Source organism: Musa acuminata, chromosome BXJ3-3 (assembly GCF_036884655.1).
Source record: "Musa acuminata AAA Group cultivar baxijiao chromosome BXJ3-3, Cavendish_Baxijiao_AAA, whole genome shotgun sequence".
NCBI lineage: Eukaryota > Viridiplantae > Streptophyta > Magnoliopsida > Zingiberales > Musaceae > Musa > Musa acuminata.
Window position 1 is genome coordinate 9,615,974 of NC_088351.1, and position 17,855 is coordinate 9,633,828.

The following is a 17,855-nucleotide window of genomic DNA, read 5'->3' on the forward strand; positions in this document are numbered from 1 at the left end:
CAAAGTTTCTCTATAAGGACATATTGTTCTTGTTTCAGCTATCACAGGAGTGTGTCATATGGTACTGATTTGTTTTTACCTTGAACCTTCCCTTCTTCCTGCTGATTCTATCTGTATTAAGCTGAGATTTCTTGGAATTCTTTTTTCAGAAAGTTTTCAGTGAAAAGTGAATGCTATATATGCCTACCAATTTCTTTATGTGGTAGTTGCTATTTCCAAAATGGCATGAAGTGAGATGCAAATTAATTTGTAAGAGGGGAAAAAAAATAATATTCAGGTTAAGGAATTTGTCAAGGATCTTCGTAGAAATATTTTAGGTCTTTTCTGTCCCACTTACAATGGGGTAGGAAGCTTCTTCCATGTGATGTAGAGTGGTGGAGGACAGGCTAAGACCAATCCCATAGCTTGAGAACAGCAATGTGTTGCCACTCATTTCACAAACATTATCGGACTGAAAATTTTTATGCACAGACATGTTTAGAGACCATTAACATTTTGCTTTTAGTTCTTCCCTTCGTGAAATGCTGATTAATAGATAAAAGCCTAAATGTTGTCCATTTGATTTCTTTGTTTGATTATGCAAAATATATCTCCATGCACTGTTCTCCATTTAAATCTTTTTGAATTTGATTTTGTTCATTTGCCTCTTACACATCATATGCTATTTCTTCCTTGAACTTGATGTCACAATCATTAGTTTGCTTCATAGCACCTTAGGCATTTGGTTGAGTTATTGGGTAATCACTACAATTCTGTTATCCCTGATGATAGCCTTTTGGAATTCTGTAAATAACCGGTGTTTGAGTGATTAATAGTCTTTTTCATGGGAAAATTAAGCGGTATACATGATAATGCCAACAGCAATTTGCCAATCTACAAGTGGAAGGATAAATGTGGCTGACAATTACTTATCCATTGAAAGACTTCAACGCAAGGTCTCAATTCTTCATATAATTCTTCCTGATTTTTCTTGTTCTCTCTTCCCTTTTCTGTGGTACGAGTCGATCATTTGATTTTTCTCGTTCTCATATATCTGTAGCATTGCAATGAGGTTGTGTGAAAAATGTTGATAATGGTATCATACCAAAACTTTTAGTAAGAGTTGCCAAAAACTGTGGATTGGATTTATAATTGTCTGATTCTGTCGGGTTTATTTATATACTTTCAAACATCTTTAGGTCATCGACTGCCTTAATCTTGTGTTGGTTAATTCTGCGAAGGTGCGGAGAAAATAGGAAGTTCGATGTATGCTATTATGCATCTGTATCTCATCTACCCCAACATATTTTTCCTTTTTAGATTACTACTGCGTTTTCTTGGTGGTATTTGTTTTAAACACAGTTGGCTCTCTAAGAGGAGTAACATGAAACAACATATTGTTTGATTCTTTCCTAAGCCTCCCGAGAACAAGCAGACGCTTCTCCCTTGTTTGGTTAGCTCTTTGGAGGCTTTTGAGTTGCTGTATGTTCAAACCTCTTTTCCCAGCGGGTAGAGCAAGTGATTGACACTATAGATATCGGCTTTGGGTGTTTTAGAATTCTTCTTGCCTTCCCCAGTTCGTGAAGCAATCTGATGCAGAAATTACTCCACGTTAAAATCTTCTTTTGAAGCTGTGATTCCAGTTTAGCATTTAGAATTGGCAGGTTTATGCAAGTGGTTTTACCTCTTCAGGGGAGCTGAAGAAAGATGTGGTAATATGTATGTTTGAGATCATTAGGTAAAGGGTTTACCAGTAGATTTGACATTGTTTCCATGCCCAATGGCCTCATCTGCCCTTCTTTATCCGTGAAGTGGGTTGGAAATTTCCAAGTCTTTTGGAATCTAAGATACCAAGATCATTTGCAATGCTAAATTAGAGGTCACCACTATCGTGTTGACTCGATTTGATGGAACAATGAATGAAATGAATCATTTACGGGAGGAAAATAAGAAGTTTCTTAAGAGTATGTAATGGGCAGAATCCAGCCCGATAGATTGCTTACTAGTATTGCCAGCTGAGGGTTTATGAAACGTGCAAGGCATGCTCAGCTATGATGGTATCAAGCATAATTCTCTTTTAAGAAGTTCCAGGGTATTCCTTGGGGTGGAAATTGTCGTCATCGTGTGAGAATCCCGAGGTGCGTGTGATCGCGATCATATTGGACTCTGGGTTGATCTCGAGATAGTTATTTGGTTCGATCATGATTTAAAATACTGGTATTTAAAATTGGACTTGATGTTGGTAGATTCAAATGTAGGTTATTAGATTTTGAACATACAACCAATTTATGTTTTATTTTTTTAATTAATTTAAAATCGATCCGATTTGATTTCGGTTCAATTTTGATTCAAATCGAAAAGATTATTTGTTATTCGGCATGGATGACAACCGATAGGCTTTTCTCACGTTAAAATAAAATGTCTTTAAACCATGTATATAGTAAGTCAAGCTGTAAATTTTGGTGCAGTATCACTGCTCACATTATATTCTCGTGGAGTGGCCATCCAAGGCCAAGACGATGTTGTCACGACCCGAGTCAGATCGAATCCTAACGTAATGCATGTGAGGATTAACTCAATGATGACTTTCTGATTTCATCCACGGATAATTCTTTCATACTCGAACCCTCTCAACTTGAACAAATGCTTATGCGGGAGTTAATATAGTACATTCATCAGGTTCTTATAAGTTAATCATACACATTGCCCACTTTCGATGTGAGACTAATAGGATTTTACATATGTGCTCATAACAAAACCTTAGATGCCATTATAACCCACAAAACTATATGAAATTATCGAACTATGTCGAAGAAGGAACGGAGTCAAGATATGAAAACTGCTCGATGCATCGACCTTGCAATACATATGCTCCGAGGATAATTACACGACAAAGAAATCAGGAGATTTAGTAATATGATCTGTCGAACAAGCTGCTAAATAGATCGATACAACTGACTTGTATATATGATTAGGAACATCTGACTCTTTCTTGATCGCGTATGGGCATGTCTCTGGATTGACATCAGCTTAAGACTCGGTCAATGGGGAGAGCAGTTGACCTTCCCTGTTCAAGCAGTTGACCATTCGGTAGTGACACGTAACGATCCCCAAGGAATTGACCAAACGAAGCGGAGCCGTGCGCAGGTATGGCATCGACCAGGAGGGCATGCGTTGGCTGGGTCGCGTGTTGACATGTCCGCGGTTTCTTCACGCGACCTCGACATACTATTCATAGCTGCCTCCTCTGCTCCCTCCCTTCGACAAGGCTTCGACCACAAACTCCCTCTCTCTCTCCCTCGGCTCTGCATCGGGAGAAGTGCCTCGTCTCCTTACATCGACATGGCTGTGAGTCCAAGTTCCTCTTCTTCGTTCGGTTTCTTTGATTGCTTGTGAAGTAGCCTTCTTCGTTCAGTTTCTTCTGTTTGCTTTGGCAACACCCATTCTCGTAAGGAAGAAAATACTTGTCACGGGGGGGGGGAGCGGATCTTTAGAAGCCTGCAATCGGCTCTACTTAAGCACTGTCTGTCATTTGTGATCTGCAGCAACGAGGACACGTACCGCGTTTCGGTGATTGGAACGAGAACGCTGCCTACACGATATGCTTCGACACGGCACGCAAGGGGAAAGTTGCCGGAGGCAACATCGTCAACCCAAATGATCCAGAGCAGAGCCCTGAGCTCCACAAGCCTGCTGCAATGGCTGCTGCAGAACCCCAGCATCCTAAGCAAGGCCGCAGGGACAAGGCCGTGGACAATATCGCGAATCAGCATCATCAGGGAGCAAATTATGTCAGGGAAGAGAGGAGGGAAGAGAGGCAATTCCAAGGATACCCACAAGCTTCACCGCAGCCTCGAGGTAGCGGTGGTCAGAGAACAGGGGCACGCAGGAACCCAGGTGAAGCTGGCTATGTCCGGTCTCCATCGCCGGTAACACAGGGTAGAGCAGCAAATTCTCGACAAAATGTCGCTGTGAGAATCTTCTCTTCTCCCTCTCGTCCATTCTCCCCACGTTGATATTTGTTCTGCCTGTGAGACCCGCATGCTTAATGGCGACAGGGGCGCCAAAGACCCGCGACGGTACCCAAGTTCGGCGAATGGGATGCAGCGGACCCGAAATCATCCGCAGGATACACGGTCATCTTCAACCAGGTCAAAGAGGAAAAGAAGACAGCCGTCGCTTGGGTCCCCGCAGTTCCGGTTCAACGTGCACCATCTCCGGCCACCGAGAGGGCGCACCACAATGATTCATACTGGATTGGGGTATGCACCAAGCTTGGTTTCCTGTATTCTCCATGCGTTACTTGAGATGCACTCCATCTTCTAATCCTGTGTGTACAACCGACGCTCGGCAGCTATTCCCATGCCTACGCCCCAGCGTCAGATACTGATCGAGAAGAAGTCCAAATGGTGAAGACGGTGCGACGAATTCGATCGAACAACTTGTGGTTGCATGGGTTGGATGCGCTCAGCATGGTCTGTTCAACGAGATATGTTTGGCACAACTCGAGATGTGTGTACTGTGAGTGGGGCTGTCATCTGCCATTGTTTTAGTCCGAAAGCTGGAGGTCTCGTTATTAGTATCCGGCCAACAATCAAGCAAAAAAGAACAATGCATATGAACACTTCATTATCTTCTTCCATTAATTTTGTTCAGTTCGTCATGCGTTACAATCCAACATAAATTCTAAAGGATCTGATCTGAAACGCTTATGCATATGAATTATTGAATCAAAACTGTCCTCTCAAATTGGTGAATGATAAATGAGGAAGGAGACGATCTCATACTGCTATACATGTACTACCCTTCATATGAACTCCGCCAAGCTCGTCCTCAGCGTTGCCTGTGCCATCATCCGGTTGATCTTCTCGGTGGGGTGGAAAGCATCCCAAAAAATGTACTCGTCCGCGTCCTTACACGTTAATGGATTCCACTGATCGCACAGATACCCCATCTCGAACTTCCCCGTCGCACAGCATCCCTCGGCCACATTCTCGATCCCTGTTTCCAAGCAGCGTGCGCGTACGGTGAGAAGCGAGGGTGCCTCAAACGCAGGAACTCATGGCGGGCCGAACTCACTCACCGTAGGCGGATGGGTTCTGGATGATACGAAGCAAGCCATCGTAGACGGGAGAATATCTCAGCTTCAGCCCCGGCAACGAGGAGCACAGCCTGTGGATCAAAGCCTGCAGCTTGACGTTGAAGTCCCTGGCCACCTTGTTGTACTCCTCGATGCAGTCGCCGCCGTGGAGGACGTTGGTCGTCCTCTCCAGGGGAAGGCACCCCATGGCGCCGAGGCTGGTGAAGGAGATCTTGCGGGCGCCCACGGTGTAGATGGCGGTGAGGAAGTCGGCGGCGCGGTCGATGAGGAAGTCCTCGAACTCTTCGACCTTAAACTCCCTGAAGCGCCCGGTCACGTAGGAGTAGTAGTTCTCGAGGAAGTCGTTGGTGCCGATGCTGACGATGTACACCGCCTCCCGGATGATGTGCATGGCGCGGGCCTTCCCCACGTATCTCCCCAGTCTCCTCCGGTACTCCTTGAAGTACTCCACCTCCTGCCATAAGGGAATCACCGACTGCGGTACGACCCATCGGCAGAAGACAAAGCTGCATCAGCTTGCTCCCACGTCGTGTCTTATTCGGTGACATTCAATCGATGTTGAGCATAAAATGAAATTACGAATATCTACTAAAACACCACATTTTTTTTGTTTTGCATGCTGTTATAATGATTTTAATGATAATGAATTTCTAGTAAAACACCACATAAATGATTTTGTATAAGTTTATAATACAAAAAAAAATACTATAGCAAATAAACCAGTCAAAAAAATTTTTGTTTTGCATGTTGTTATTCTTAAGCCAATAAAAATATATATTTGAAATCTCTCCTGAAAAACTAAAATATAATCACAAAAATTACTCTTTTTTCCTTTGTTGATATACGATAACATAACAAGTTGATTTGTATTGTGATTTGTATCTATATATGAGATTATAATGTTTTTGTTAAGTTATTGGAAATACTATAATCTTATTTAAAATTATTATAATCGAAACAATGATTCTACTATCTTATGGGTATTTTGGGTACTGTAGGAAAAAAGAAAACAAAGGGTGAATTACCTGAAAACACTCCTCCTTTAACATATTTTATAAAAAATATCTTTATTTTCAGAATTTCTTAATAACATCTCTTCTTTTCTAATATCTACAATATTTTTTTTTATTTTTCTTATAAACCGGTCTATTGGGTGAATCGATCTAATAGTTATTGTGTTTTTACACAACATTATAATATTTTCAGTAATATCAAAAAAATATAGCATAATATTTTCTATAACATTTTTAAAAACCCAAAAAATAATATGTTATAGTGTTTTCAGTAAAATCAAGAAAACACTGTAAAACATAATATTTTTGTATTATGTTATTATTATTATTATTATTTGGTATCACCAAAAATGTTACAACATAATATAAAAGTATTGTAACTAAACCAATTTATCCTAATACAAAATTATTTTTTGAGTATTAGGAAAAAAAATATTATCCGAAAATTCTGAAAATGGATATACTACCCAAGAAAACCTAAAACAAAAAAAGTAGTCGACAGACATCCATTTAATGAAGTCGCCATTTCAGATGAGAGACGGTGGCGAAGGACAAATGCAGGCATACTTACTCGTCCAAAGTATTGTGTTCCCTCTTATATAGCAATCCAAGTTGATCACACATCTGCTTCTTCGTGCCATTAGGTGAGATTTCAACTCGGACTGTTGTTTCTAACCAATGTTAGACCACCTATCATGCAACTTTATGCCTTGAGCTTTCCAACCAATGTTTCGAACTCAGCCTGAGTTTTATGCCCTTAGGGTTTAGCTTTCTAGTAGTCAACAACATTGCAACTCTCTGATTTAGACTCATCACTCGTGCAGTAGAACTCTAATCCGAAGTTACCCTAAGATCTGCCAAAGCTTTGTCCCCGTTCATGATGAAGTGGTTTCTAATACACGGTCACGTAGATAGTCTACAGGCATATGTATTACTTCTGCTGATACTGCACGTTACCGTCACATTATTCTCACCAGCACGTCGGAGGTGGCGTTGTCGAGCCCGGTGCCGGCGGACGCGAAGCACACTCCTTGGGCGAAGTCTTTGATGCCGTAGTCGGGGTCGAGGTACGCCGGAACGAGCGGCGGGAGGCCGAGGGCCTCCGAGATGAAGTCGGTGGCGAGGCGGCCGTTGCAGAAGCGGCCGGTGGGGCGGCCGCCGGCGATGTCGCGCCCGTAAGGGCTGAAGTTGCTCTTGAGGACCGTCTGGATCTGGTTGTTGTTGCCGGCGTCCACGGTGGAGTCGCCGAAGACGATGAGGGCGGGTACGCGGGCGGAGGCGGCCGCGAGGGACGGGAGGCAGAGGAGGAGGAGGCGGTGGAAGAAGAGGTTGCGGAAGCGGGAGGCCATTGGCGCGTGCGGCAATCGACGGAGATTATGGAGTGCTTTTGGCAGGTGGTGTGTTTTTGGGAGGCTGACATTATATAAAATAGAGGAAGGAAGGAAGGCCACAACAGCTAATGAGAGAGAGAGAGAGTGAGAAGAGTAGTTGGAACTGTGTTTGGTTCAATCTGTTCACTGGTTTATGGAAATGCTATTTATTGCTATTCATATCTTTATTATATATATATATATATGTAATTAGATGGTTATATAAAAATTTGGAGGAATAAATATGTGTTTCTAAATATCATCATCATCATCTCTGAACATTTTATTTGGTTCCAATCATGCAAATAATAGTTTTGAGGCTGTAGATTTGAGAAGCAATTGCATGTTCATTCTACCACATGAAAATTAATAGCTACCATCAATCATGCACTAAAGTTCCTAATGCTGGGATGTATGATCGTCTAAAATATGCCTTTCTTGTTCTTCAATCACCACCATCATCAATTCTATTATACTTGAAACTTCTGTCTCACTAGTTAGAAGAACAAGAACCATTCTAGTGCGAAAATATTATGTCCCTAAATATTTAGAGGATATATATGTTACGTTCAAATTCGGAAGAGTAAATATATCGTTTGTAAAAATCACATTGTTAATATTATTGTGTTTGATCGTGCAAATAATAGTTTTAAGGCTGTTGTTGTTTTAGAGCAATAATTGCAAATTCATCCACCACATGAAAATTAATTACTACCATCAATCATGTACGTTGCAAGATGTGTATGATTGCCTTCTTCTTCTTCTTCTTCTTCTTCTTCTTCTTCTTCTTCTTCTTCATCAAACATCACCATCATCCATTCCACGCTGCTGGAAACCTTATCCTACTGGTTAGAAGAACATCTACAAGTCAAAGAAGTGATAGTAAATGTCACCTGTGAATCTTCACAGGAGTCACGACGAGCTTCACTTTACTGGTCTCCTTGTTGAACTGACATGATTCTCATGGCACTTTACTGATGCTTCATGTGAGATGCTTCTGATGGAAGCATTGTGATGTGGTTGAACAGTGACCGTAAGGGACAGCAATGAGAAGAAGTTAATATAGCTGCAATGTATAGCTGCAATGTTTGGTGGTGGGTTGCACTTAAGCTGAAGCTTGACATCGCCCGATGTTTTAGAGAGAGAGAGAGAGAGAGAGAGAGAGGAGAGGAGAGGAGGCATGCAGCGCTGGTGAAAGCGAACGCATGCAGCATCTTCTCCCGAACTGAAAAGGAGGCCATCACACCACCATTGAATGCGGCTGCCATGGTCGAAGGCTTCGCCCCTTTTGCAAGGCCAACTTGCGTTGGCTCTTCTCCTCTTTATATTCTTGTCATGTTCCCTCGGTGATGTTTAGCTGGTGCTGCACTGTTAATGATGTGGACTTTGGACCTGTCTCTTACTCTCCCATTTAAGTACATGAATTAATGTATGCTTCTCACATCAATCCATCCCATTTGATGATGGTAGATTAAGGCGCCGTATAATTCCAAAGAGAAGTTTATGATGGGGAAGTCAGAGGTGTATCAAACACAAATAAGTTTAAGGCGCCGTATATATATATATATATATATATATATATATATATATATATATATATATATATATATATATATATATATATATATATATATATATATATATATATATATATATATTCTTTAAGTATTTTAAGAGCCTTAAGTATTAACTATTTGGAAGAGTTTTAATTAGAGATTTGTATATGTGAGTTAATACGTATGAAAAACGTTTAACTTGGTAAATATTTTTGAGATTACTAATTAGATTTTATTTCATGGTAGATTAAATTAGAATTTATATAAATAATTAAATAGAAAAGGGTTTTTAGTGAATTATGATTTATTTTTATAAATATGCTATTAAGTCTAAAAATTTTCATGCGAGAGTCATTAAGAAATACAGTTTATGTTCTTTGAAGATATTTTTTTACTAAATTAAAAAAAAAAGTAAGAGAAAATTTCTTTCGAGTTTAAAAAAGAGAATTAAGCTTGACTTTGAGTTTATGTATTAATTTTTTATATAGTAAAAAATTTAATTTTGATGTAGGTAGGGAGTGTTGAACTATTAAAATCTTATGATACTTTTATATGAATATTATTTTATTAATATCTGAGTTTCTCTGTTTTGGTTTCTCCTTTCTTAGCACAAAATAGAGAGATTAAAATTAAATGAAAGGCCGAAGACAGAGAATTAGATGCGTCTAGAGACACTCGTCCTATAAATATAAATATAAATATAAATATTTATAGACATTAGAATTAGACGGCCCTGTGTGTGTATTGGGCTTTGATGAGCCCAATATTTGGACCGGCCTTTTTGTTCCTTTTCCAATTTATTGTATCCATTAATCAGAATATAGATTACTATAAATAATTAATTAAATTCGAGAAGGTTCCTACCGGTTCCTTCGTTTCTTCTTCACACCGTCGAATGCTTCGGTGATCTCTGCTCTCGATTCTTGAAGGGCTCGGTGGGCACCATCGGCGGGTAGCACGACCGGGTCGGTCATGGACGAGCTCGCCTGTTCCACCGGGTCCATAAAGGTCACCTTCTCTTATTTGTCTTCCCCCCTCACCTCTTCAGTTCTGTGCTGCAACCCTAAGGAGGAGGGGTTTACCCGATGGCGGTGTGGTTGTCGAGGGTTGCACCTCTTTGGGAACTTTTGACAAACGATTGTCATGCGTTTAGAGTCGTAGGTCGATGCTGAAGCTTTAGAGAATATGGTGTTTGACGAGTCGGTTTCCGACGGGTTTTCTCGTTTGCTCCCGAGGATGATAAGAACGTCGTATTCGCTGCCGCCAACAGGTTGCTACCGACGTTGGTCCGTCTTCTGGACTCCGCCGTCGGTGCCATCTCCTACCACGATACGAGGGAGAAGGCCGCAGCGGCGATCAGGAGGATCTCGCCCATGCAGAGTTGTCGCCGCCTCCTGCTGGCGGAGGGCCCGCCCCTCCTCAACCACCCTTCCCGCGTCTGGAGTCTGAGGGAGGCGCTACAAAGGAAAAGGCCTTCGTGGCCCTCCAAACCCTAATGCTAACAAAGGAAAACGGGTCATCATCGGATCCCACGGTGGGATCACAGCCTTTCGTGAGATCTGTCGTGCAAGAAAGCCCTTCGCCTCGGCCACCGCCGCCGTAGTGATCAAGAAAATTGAGGTGAATTATTTTACTTTCATAATTATGAAGATCCTAATATTAATTTAAAGTACAAGAAGTAACCTATTATTAGCCTATCAAGCGCTCGTTGAAATGCCAAAGGGTGTCTATTTCCAGAAGCAACGAGGTGGGTGTGTGCACTCGGTCGTGAGAATGATACTGTGTTTCCTTGGTGGAATGGTGCGAAAATTGGCTCAAATGCAGGTGCCATTTTTAAAGGTACAAGATTGGTGTTGATCTTGATCAGGCGAAATTTTGGAGTCATGGATGTCATATTATCTGCTTAACTTAGTTTCTTGTCTTAGCTAGCACCTTAAACTTTGTAATCATGCTTTATTGTCCTTCATTTTGCATCCATTCCCCATTAAAATTCTAACTTTTCAATCTTGATGATTAAATACCAATATATTATTTGTTCTCTTTTGAAGAATAATTTGCTTTTCACTTAGCAATTCTGTTAATGTCCATTTACATGGAACTCCCACCATGCATTAAGAGAAATACTTGCTCATCCTTATTCTAGATTACTGTCCCCCCGAACAATAATGTGCATGACTCGTATCTTTTGTTTTAAAGCTCATGTTGTTCAAAATTAATAATGTCAAGCTTGAAGCTTTTTGGTAGTGTCTTCATATACCTCCAACTTTGCTTCTTTATTCTCCTTTCCTTATAGTTTGATTTGGTGGGATTGCTATGGCATGAAGGTGACATTATGTTTCTTTCTTGGAGATGAATGTGCAAGCTTCTGAACTCTTGCATCACTATTGTCTCTCATAGTGTCCAATAAAAGTATGGAGACTTATAGTTGTTTTCTAAACCATAGTTTCTACTTTATATATGTGTTCTTTACAGGAAATTATTGTTCAATTAGTCTTACACATCTTCCTGCTGAATCTTATCATTCAAATATGTTCTTTTGTTTTTCATGGAAAGGATTTTGCAAGATTTTGAGTACTGCCATACTTGTTGTTTCCTAGTGTCCCGTAACATTATGGGCACAAATTATTTGTTTTCCAATCATAGTTTATATATGTGTTTCTTTGGGAATTTATCATTCGAAGGATCTTAAATTAAATATGTTTTAAAACACTTGTCATTTAGATCGGTTTATATCGACTGTATGGAAGGCACAACAATGCTGCAAGTACCTGAAAGTGTTCTGTTTCAGCATGTTTTAAATCAAATAGGCGATAGAAATGAATGCATCATATTACAATGTGAGACTTCGGTCTAGATTGGAAAAATACAAATGTCGCATGATTCTTGTTTTTTGAAAAGGGATCGTAAGTGTAGGCACTTATCGATGTCTATTTTTCTCTTACGAATATGAAACATTAAGCATGGGGACAAGGTGGGGCTGTTCATTCGGCTCAAGGGTGATCATCGACATCATGTCATAACAATTAGATAGAAGATTATGTCGCGACACAAATACTCCATGCATTGCATTTGTTTATTTTTTATTGGGAAAGAATTGAGGACCATAGTACCTTTGTTATAGTCGAAACTGATAAGAAGCTACATTCGATCATTATTTTGATCATCTTGTTAACAATAGGAAGTTTATAGGTTGCAATGAGGATAGCCTTTTTTTTCTTTTTTGTGTGCAAAGAATTAATGATGAAAATGGGATTGGAGTCCAAAAGTTTATGATAAATTATTAAATTTTTTTATGAACTGCTAGCTGTCAAATGGTAACTATCTTCAATTATAGTTACCTTACAAATTATTATCCCAAGTACTAGTCATTGCCACAAAGAAACACAATGTTTATTTTGGGAGGACAAGCAATTCCGCTAGCGATCACCATACAACTGGTATTTCTGGATTACCTACATATTGCCCAGCAAATCTTTTTGCTTTTGCCGATAACTTTACTCTGTCTCTCTGGTTTTGTCTTACCAGGACTCGGTGTAGAGCACCATCGTCGGAAGAAACGACCCAACTTGGGTTGTGTGTGCGGGGCACTCCAATCTCTCTGGTCATGGTCCTGACGCTGTTCATCCACATATCCGCGGCGTCTGATGTGTTTATCCTTGCCGTTCTCCTCTACGGTCTCTGTTCGTCGATTTTTGAGTCTCCTCCGGTAAGTCTTCTGGTTCGGTGAAAGATGTCTTATGAAATGAAGCTGCACGGAGGGAAGCGAAGTGGTCAGTCGTGTGAAGACAACATGGCCTACTAATTTCCAGCGGTCGAACGTAAGGCACATGAGACCTGATCTCCATCTCTGATTCCGAAACTGCGAAGAGACGCTCCATCATTAATCAATTTATGCTCCTTGTAGCATAAGCAGAACTGACCCCACACATGAGACCTGCCATCACCACCGCAAACGTTATGGACTCCAAATACATCAGTTGGGAATGTTTCTCTCTCTCTCTCTCTCTCTCTCTCTCTCTCTTTCGACAGTTCATCCGGTGAGAGACGAATCGAACTGTACCAAGAAATGCAGCAACCTCCGTCGTCGGGGGACTCGCTGAAGATGTCCTCGATCTCCATCTTCAGCTCCGCCACGGAAGCTGTCCTCGCGACTTCCATCTCTGCCAACATCGCAGTCTTGAGGTTTGGCAACGACAGATCCGGAAGAACATGCACTTTCTGGAAAGGTCAAAGAAAGTAGCGGAAGGTACCGTAGGAGGAGCCATCCAATTTGAGGACGGAGAGGCGGAGACGCTGCTCGGGGAGGCGGCAATAGGAGATGCTTCTGCGCCCGCCAGCGGAGGCGCCGATGCCGACGACGTCGTCGTCATCGACGTGTGGGGATGGCGAAGGATGCGCAGGCGACCGCGGCAGCTTCCCCCACCCAGGGCACCTCGCCATCGCTGTACCGGTGAATGTATCTCCCCTCTCTGGCGACGGGAGAGAAGAAGAAAAGAAGAAGAAGAAGAAGAAGAACCGATCGGTGCCTAGGATGGAAGGGCACGCGATCCCTTGTCGTCTTCTTTGCCCCTTTGCCTTTTTGTTGCCGACTCCCGTGGTGTAACAGAAACAAGATTCCTGCAGGGAAACGAGGCGGGGAAGCTAGCCTCCGTTGCGGTGCGCTTGATCCACGCCGCAGATCGGTGGTAGCACGGATCATTACGATGACTCCCCTTGCGGTGGACGGTCCTCATGGCTCCAGTTTCCGTCCGTCCGCCCGTCCTCTGTTTCCGTCATTGGCAGGTGATGAACTACGGATGGGATCAGCGGATGCGGTTGGATTCGAACCTGAACCTAAACAATAACTGGTGAAGCCTGAAGGGGCCGTTCAAGCGGGCAGGTCTGACCCAACCCGGACCAGAATTCCCCTTTCGCAAAACACTCCTTTTGTGGGCGACGCATCTTTTCCTTTCCCTCCCTTATATCTCATCATTTCCGCGGTCGAATTCCTTGGCAGCTGCTTGGCCGACGGTTGCGGGGACAGTTCGACGCCGTCGCCGAACCGGCGTAAATGGCATATTTAATGGGATCTCAATCTTCATCGACGGATTCAATTTCTTTCCGCTCCGGTCAGGTGCTTTGTTTCTTTCTGGTTTTTGATCCCCTAGTAGCATTAGATCGATCGGACGGATTTCAATTTGCAGTCACATACAATTGCCTGTCTCTTTACTTGACATGTTTTTTCGTATAGAAAAAATATTGCTTTGAGAGATAATGGATAGGACTTATTTCTACTATATCGTTCGGCTTCTTTGTCGTCGAACCTGTTTTCTGCGAAACCGCTTCTGAAAATGACGGATAATACCCGCAACCTAACTGTGTTTATACGATCATTAAGATACGTTTGTTCATATATGCTATCACTTGATTTGAATTCACTGATGGTCGTTGCGCTGTATCACCAGGATCGCGTCAATACGGTTCCGTTTCCTCCATCACTTCCAGTCGAATCAATCAATCCTGAAGGCGACTTCTTGACGGCCTACCACTCGTTCGCTACACGGAACAATCAATTTGCTGTTGGTTCACTACGCAACTTAATTTTCAGCTGATGGACAGATAATACTCCAAATTTCAACGAAGCTTTTTTTCCCTCTTCTTTCGTTTCCACCAATCTCATCTCACGCCCGTCTGTACACGGAACCATCTCACCCAGCTCTTTTATTTCTTTGCAGATTTAAGAAGCAAAAAACGGAAGGATAAACATCTTTTAGTCATTTTGACTAGGGAAGAAAGGGAGAAAATCTCCACTCCACGATTGTCTTGAAGCATCGGTGCCTTTTTTTCCCCTTTCTACTCGATCTTTGTGATGCCGATCCGCCTAATACCAGCATTGAGAACGCTCTCCGGCGGCAGTGGAAACCACGTGCACATCATACCGCTCTGCTCCAAGCTGGACATGTAGCTCCTCACCTCCTTGCGGATCAGCTCCTGCATCGCCGCCAAGAACTCCGCGCCGAAGGGACACGGCGCGTGCCACCCCTGTTCTTCCTTACAACAGGGGGTTGCACCGGTGGCCTCGGCGGACCTCGTCTTTGAAGACGATGGCCGCGCCTGCAGGGGCATCGGCACAGATGGAAGAAGCTCGAGGGGTTTCTGACCGTTGCCGTCGTTGTCGGCGCTGTGGCGGTCATTGTAGGTGTCCATCGGATCGGATCCAGGGAGGGAGAGGGTGAGGGATGTCACCGGATCTTCTACGATCTCTGGGGAGCGGGAGGTGGCTGCGGCTTCGGCAGAGGGCTCCGTCGGATGGTGGTGGTTTGGTGTGGATGAGGATGGGAGTACGACGGCTCCGGTTCTCGGCACCGGTCGGTAGATGTGCGAACCGGTGGAGACCGGAGAGATCATCGGTTGGCTGTGGTAGCTAGAATCACTGAGATCGGACTCCGATGGGCTTCCGGGGCTCAAGCAGAGCCCTGCACCGTCCGACGAGAGGAGCGGCCCGTCGCTGCACGTCTTTTTGAGCCGCCGCTCCGGCACAGGCTCGAGTTCTGCCGCTGCGACGAACCCACCATCGACGGCGACGGCGGTGGCGGAGGCCGAGTACCTCCGTTTGAGGGTGGAGTTCCAGTGGTTCTTGACGGCGTTGTCAGTCCGGCCCGACAGGAGGCGGGCGATAGTCGCCCACTTGTTGCCGAAGCGACGGTGGGCGCGGATGATGGTCTCATCCTCCTCGGGCGTGAACGGGCGGTGCTCCACCTGCGGCGACAGCTGGTTGCACCACCGGAGCCGGCACGACTTCCCCGACCTACCCGGGATCGATTTGCTTATAAGCGACCAGTTCCTCGGGCCGTGGCGCTGCACCAGCTTCTGCAGCGCATCGTCCTCCTCCGGGCTCCACGGCCCCTTGATCCGATCCACATCGTTGAACCTACCCACCACCATCGTCGCCGCCGCCGGCGCCGCCGCCACCATATCGCTGAACACTTATCGACCTACTACCCAAACCCCTACGGTAGATCGAGAAAAGTACGTGTTTTATCTCGCAAGTGCCGCAGTCGTGAGAGAGCGTGGGAGAAAATGCGGAGCGTGGATGAGAGGATTAAGCAGCCGGCTATATAGGCAGGATAAGGCAAGTGTTGGGTTGACCGGCAACAACCGGGTAAGGTAACCGGTCGCAGGGAGTTGGGCACACCGGCCATTTCCCCGCGAACGGTTGCTTGCACACAGCTGTCACACCGACACGCGTCAGTCACTCGCCGCAACCGTCACACGACTCTTCATCGCCCTCTTCAAATTCCCTCCCCTTTTTTTGTATTTTCTCTTAAAATATGAAAGCAACGACCCCTTCCTCCGTAGTGTATTTATACCTTTGTTCTCGTCCCTTCCCGTACGGACGACCGTATTCACCCCATACGCTTTTAAAGCTCCATATCGGGGACGGTACACGCATCACGTCCGGTGATGGGACTCTTCATTCAGTATCCCATGATCCTTCTCAGGGACTTCACCTCAGCCGTCCACTTGGCGGGCTCTCTCTCATGGTCTCATTCGTGTATGCAATTGACAAGGACCGAACTGGCACCAGCTTGCATTTTTTATTTTTTTTGGGTATTCCCTGCCACGTAAATATTCCCATTGTATCAGTTAGCCTAAGATTTGGATTTGAGGAGGTCGGATAGCACAGTGACGGGCGCGTCTTTTTCTGACTTTAATGGTTTCATATAATGTTTGCGTTGCATGATAGAAGAAGACGACAAAACTCGTCTCGAAATCAGAAGGTGGATCATTACTGCCGTCCCGTCACTCCAGCCTGTCAACCTCCCACCAGCGGCAGCTCTGTAACGGCCCCTTCCCTTTCGTTTCTCTGCTGACTCTGTCGTCCAGCCGTTGTCAATTGGTCGCCTCAACCGCCAAACACCTGCAGAAATCCCATCTCCACTTGATTGGACCACCCTTTGTTAAATTGCGACCGACCTCTCCGCATTTCCGTCCATTTCTTTAAAGTTTTGGTTATGTCGCCGAGCATAATAATTACTATCACACCTCACTGTAGAAAAGTATGGATCGGAAACGGACAAAAAGAACGCAACCGAACTGTTACGCGTTGACAGCTGTCTCTCGGTCGAACTCTCCCCCACTGCCCCCACGCTTGCCTCTCCTGCCCGTTACGAATGCGGAAGAGAACGCAGGCAGCAGTTACACCCGCACGTGCATCCGCAACCCTCCTGCCCCCTGGCGCACCTGCGAGGGGTCACGGAAGAAATGTTATTATACTCATGGAGATCGGTCGCATGGTTAGAGAACCGAGGGTGGGTTGCGAGGGTGCTTCCCTCGACACTAACTTTATGTTCGATTAGTTGGATCGACTGGCATCCGAATAATTTATGGAAAATTAAGATACTAAATTTTGGTCCCCCGTAATAATATTCCGAGCGAAAGCCGATAGACGTGTTCTTTTTTGAGCGAATGTTTGAAAAAAATTTCAGTTTTGAAAATTTTTTAAAGAACACCCTTGTTTTCATAAATTTTAATAGAATTTTTTTTTTGAGTAATAATACTATCCTTGTTAGACATCGTCTTTGTCCATCGTCCTCGTCTCTCCCATATGGCTCTTTTTCGTCATTGTCACTCGTAAGTCACTCTTGTTGTAAGTCACAAGCAAAAAAAGAATGGTGCATCACACAACCCCGCGTTCTATCATTGTTGCTCATGTAGTCAAGAAGAAAAAAGGATTATCTGCATTCTCTCATCGTCGATCATGAGCAAGGAAGAAGTCGATGATGGGTAGTGCAGGGAGGTTGGCCCCCTTCCTCCCTTATCGTCGACCACGGGCGAGGAATGAGAGAGTGATAGA

General features: G+C 43.9%; 4 protein-coding genes and 1 long non-coding RNA gene across 7 annotated transcripts; 2 read left to right on the forward strand and 3 right to left on the reverse strand.

Moving 5' to 3' along the window:
• Window positions 1–3,168: 3,168 nt before the first annotated feature.
• On the forward strand, window positions 3,169–4,621 carry LOC135633075 (RPM1-interacting protein 4-like). Of its 2 annotated transcripts, XM_065142145.1 has the most exons (4): window positions 3,169–3,327; window positions 3,525–3,950; window positions 4,038–4,241; window positions 4,334–4,621. In XM_065142145.1, exons 1-4 carry the CDS (start codon window positions 3,175–3,177, stop codon window positions 4,367–4,369), a joined length of 819 nt encoding a protein of 272 aa, XP_064998217.1. In that variant the 5' UTR covers window positions 3,169–3,174; the 3' UTR covers window positions 4,370–4,621. The 2 variants fall into 2 exon arrangements, with proteins under 2 accessions (XP_064998217.1, XP_064998215.1); XM_065142143.1 differs by having other exon boundaries at window positions 4,038–4,621.
• Window positions 4,622–4,680: 59 nt separating this feature from the next.
• Window positions 4,681–7,560, reverse strand: LOC135583318 (GDSL esterase/lipase At4g26790-like). Of its 2 annotated transcripts, none has more exons than XM_065142142.1 (3): window positions 7,068–7,560; window positions 5,063–5,534; window positions 4,681–4,980 (listed from the first exon to the last, which is right to left on the reverse strand). In XM_065142142.1, the coding sequence occupies exons 1-3, from the start codon at window positions 7,440–7,442 to the stop codon at window positions 4,787–4,789; spliced, it is 1,041 nt and encodes a 346-aa protein (XP_064998214.1). In that variant the 5' UTR covers window positions 7,443–7,560; the 3' UTR covers window positions 4,681–4,786. The 2 variants fall into 2 exon arrangements, with proteins under 2 accessions (XP_064998214.1, XP_064998213.1); XM_065142141.1 differs by having other exon boundaries at window positions 5,063–5,555; window positions 7,068–7,559.
• A 2,338-nt stretch (window positions 7,561–9,898) lies between these two features.
• LOC135633056 (uncharacterized) lies at window positions 9,899–14,295 on the forward strand. The gene is made up of 4 exons (XR_010494883.1): window positions 9,899–10,639; window positions 10,757–12,456; window positions 12,545–13,898; window positions 14,016–14,295. It is a non-coding gene; the product is annotated as an uncharacterized LOC135633056 (long non-coding RNA).
• LOC103978141 (uncharacterized) lies at window positions 12,286–13,459 on the reverse strand. The gene is made up of 4 exons (XM_009393840.3): window positions 13,270–13,459; window positions 13,080–13,179; window positions 12,854–12,953; window positions 12,286–12,767 (listed from the first exon to the last, which is right to left on the reverse strand). Exons 1-4 carry the CDS (start codon window positions 13,457–13,459, stop codon window positions 12,468–12,470), a joined length of 690 nt encoding a protein of 229 aa, XP_009392115.2. The 3' UTR covers window positions 12,286–12,467.
• Window positions 14,296–14,692: 397 nt separating the features above from the next.
• LOC135633054 (transcription factor MYB44-like) lies at window positions 14,693–16,293 on the reverse strand. Its single transcript, XM_065142114.1, has one exon. It carries the CDS (start codon window positions 15,971–15,973, stop codon window positions 14,852–14,854), a length of 1,122 nt encoding a protein of 373 aa, XP_064998186.1. The 5' UTR covers window positions 15,974–16,293; the 3' UTR covers window positions 14,693–14,851.
• Between the last annotated feature and the right edge of the window lie 1,562 nt (window positions 16,294–17,855).

Coding starts and splice junctions, on each gene's coding strand:
- LOC135633075 (XM_065142143.1), top strand. CDS start 3,175: ATGTCCGCGGTTTCTTCACGCGACCTCGACATACTATTCATAGCTGCC. Junction 3,328..3,524: donor CTCCTTACATCGACATGGCT/GTGAGTCCAAGT, acceptor TGTGATCTGCAG/CAACGAGGACACGTACCGCG. Junction 3,951..4,037: donor ATTCTCGACAAAATGTCGCT/GTGAGAATCTTC, acceptor TAATGGCGACAG/GGGCGCCAAAGACCCGCGAC.
- LOC135633054 (XM_065142114.1), bottom strand. CDS start 15,973: ATGGTGGCGGCGGCGCCGGCGGCGGCGACGATGGTGGTGGGTAGGTTC.
- LOC135583318 (XM_065142141.1), bottom strand. CDS start 7,442: ATGGCCTCCCGCTTCCGCAACCTCTTCTTCCACCGCCTCCTCCTCCTC. Junction 5,556..7,067: donor ACGCCACCTCCGACGTGCTG/GTGAGAATAATG, acceptor GTCGTACCGCAG/TCGGTGATTCCCTTATGGCA. Junction 4,981..5,062: donor CCAGAACCCATCCGCCTACG/GTGAGTGAGTTC, acceptor GCTTGGAAACAG/GGATCGAGAATGTGGCCGAG.
- LOC103978141 (XM_009393840.3), bottom strand. CDS start 13,459: ATGGCGAGGTGCCCTGGGTGGGGGAAGCTGCCGCGGTCGCCTGCGCAT. Junction 13,180..13,269: donor ATTGGATGGCTCCTCCTACG/GTACCTTCCGCT, acceptor CGATGTTGGCAG/AGATGGAAGTCGCGAGGACA. Junction 12,768..12,853: donor GAATCAGAGATGGAGATCAG/GTCTCATGTGCC, acceptor CCCTCCGTGCAG/CTTCATTTCATAAGACATCT.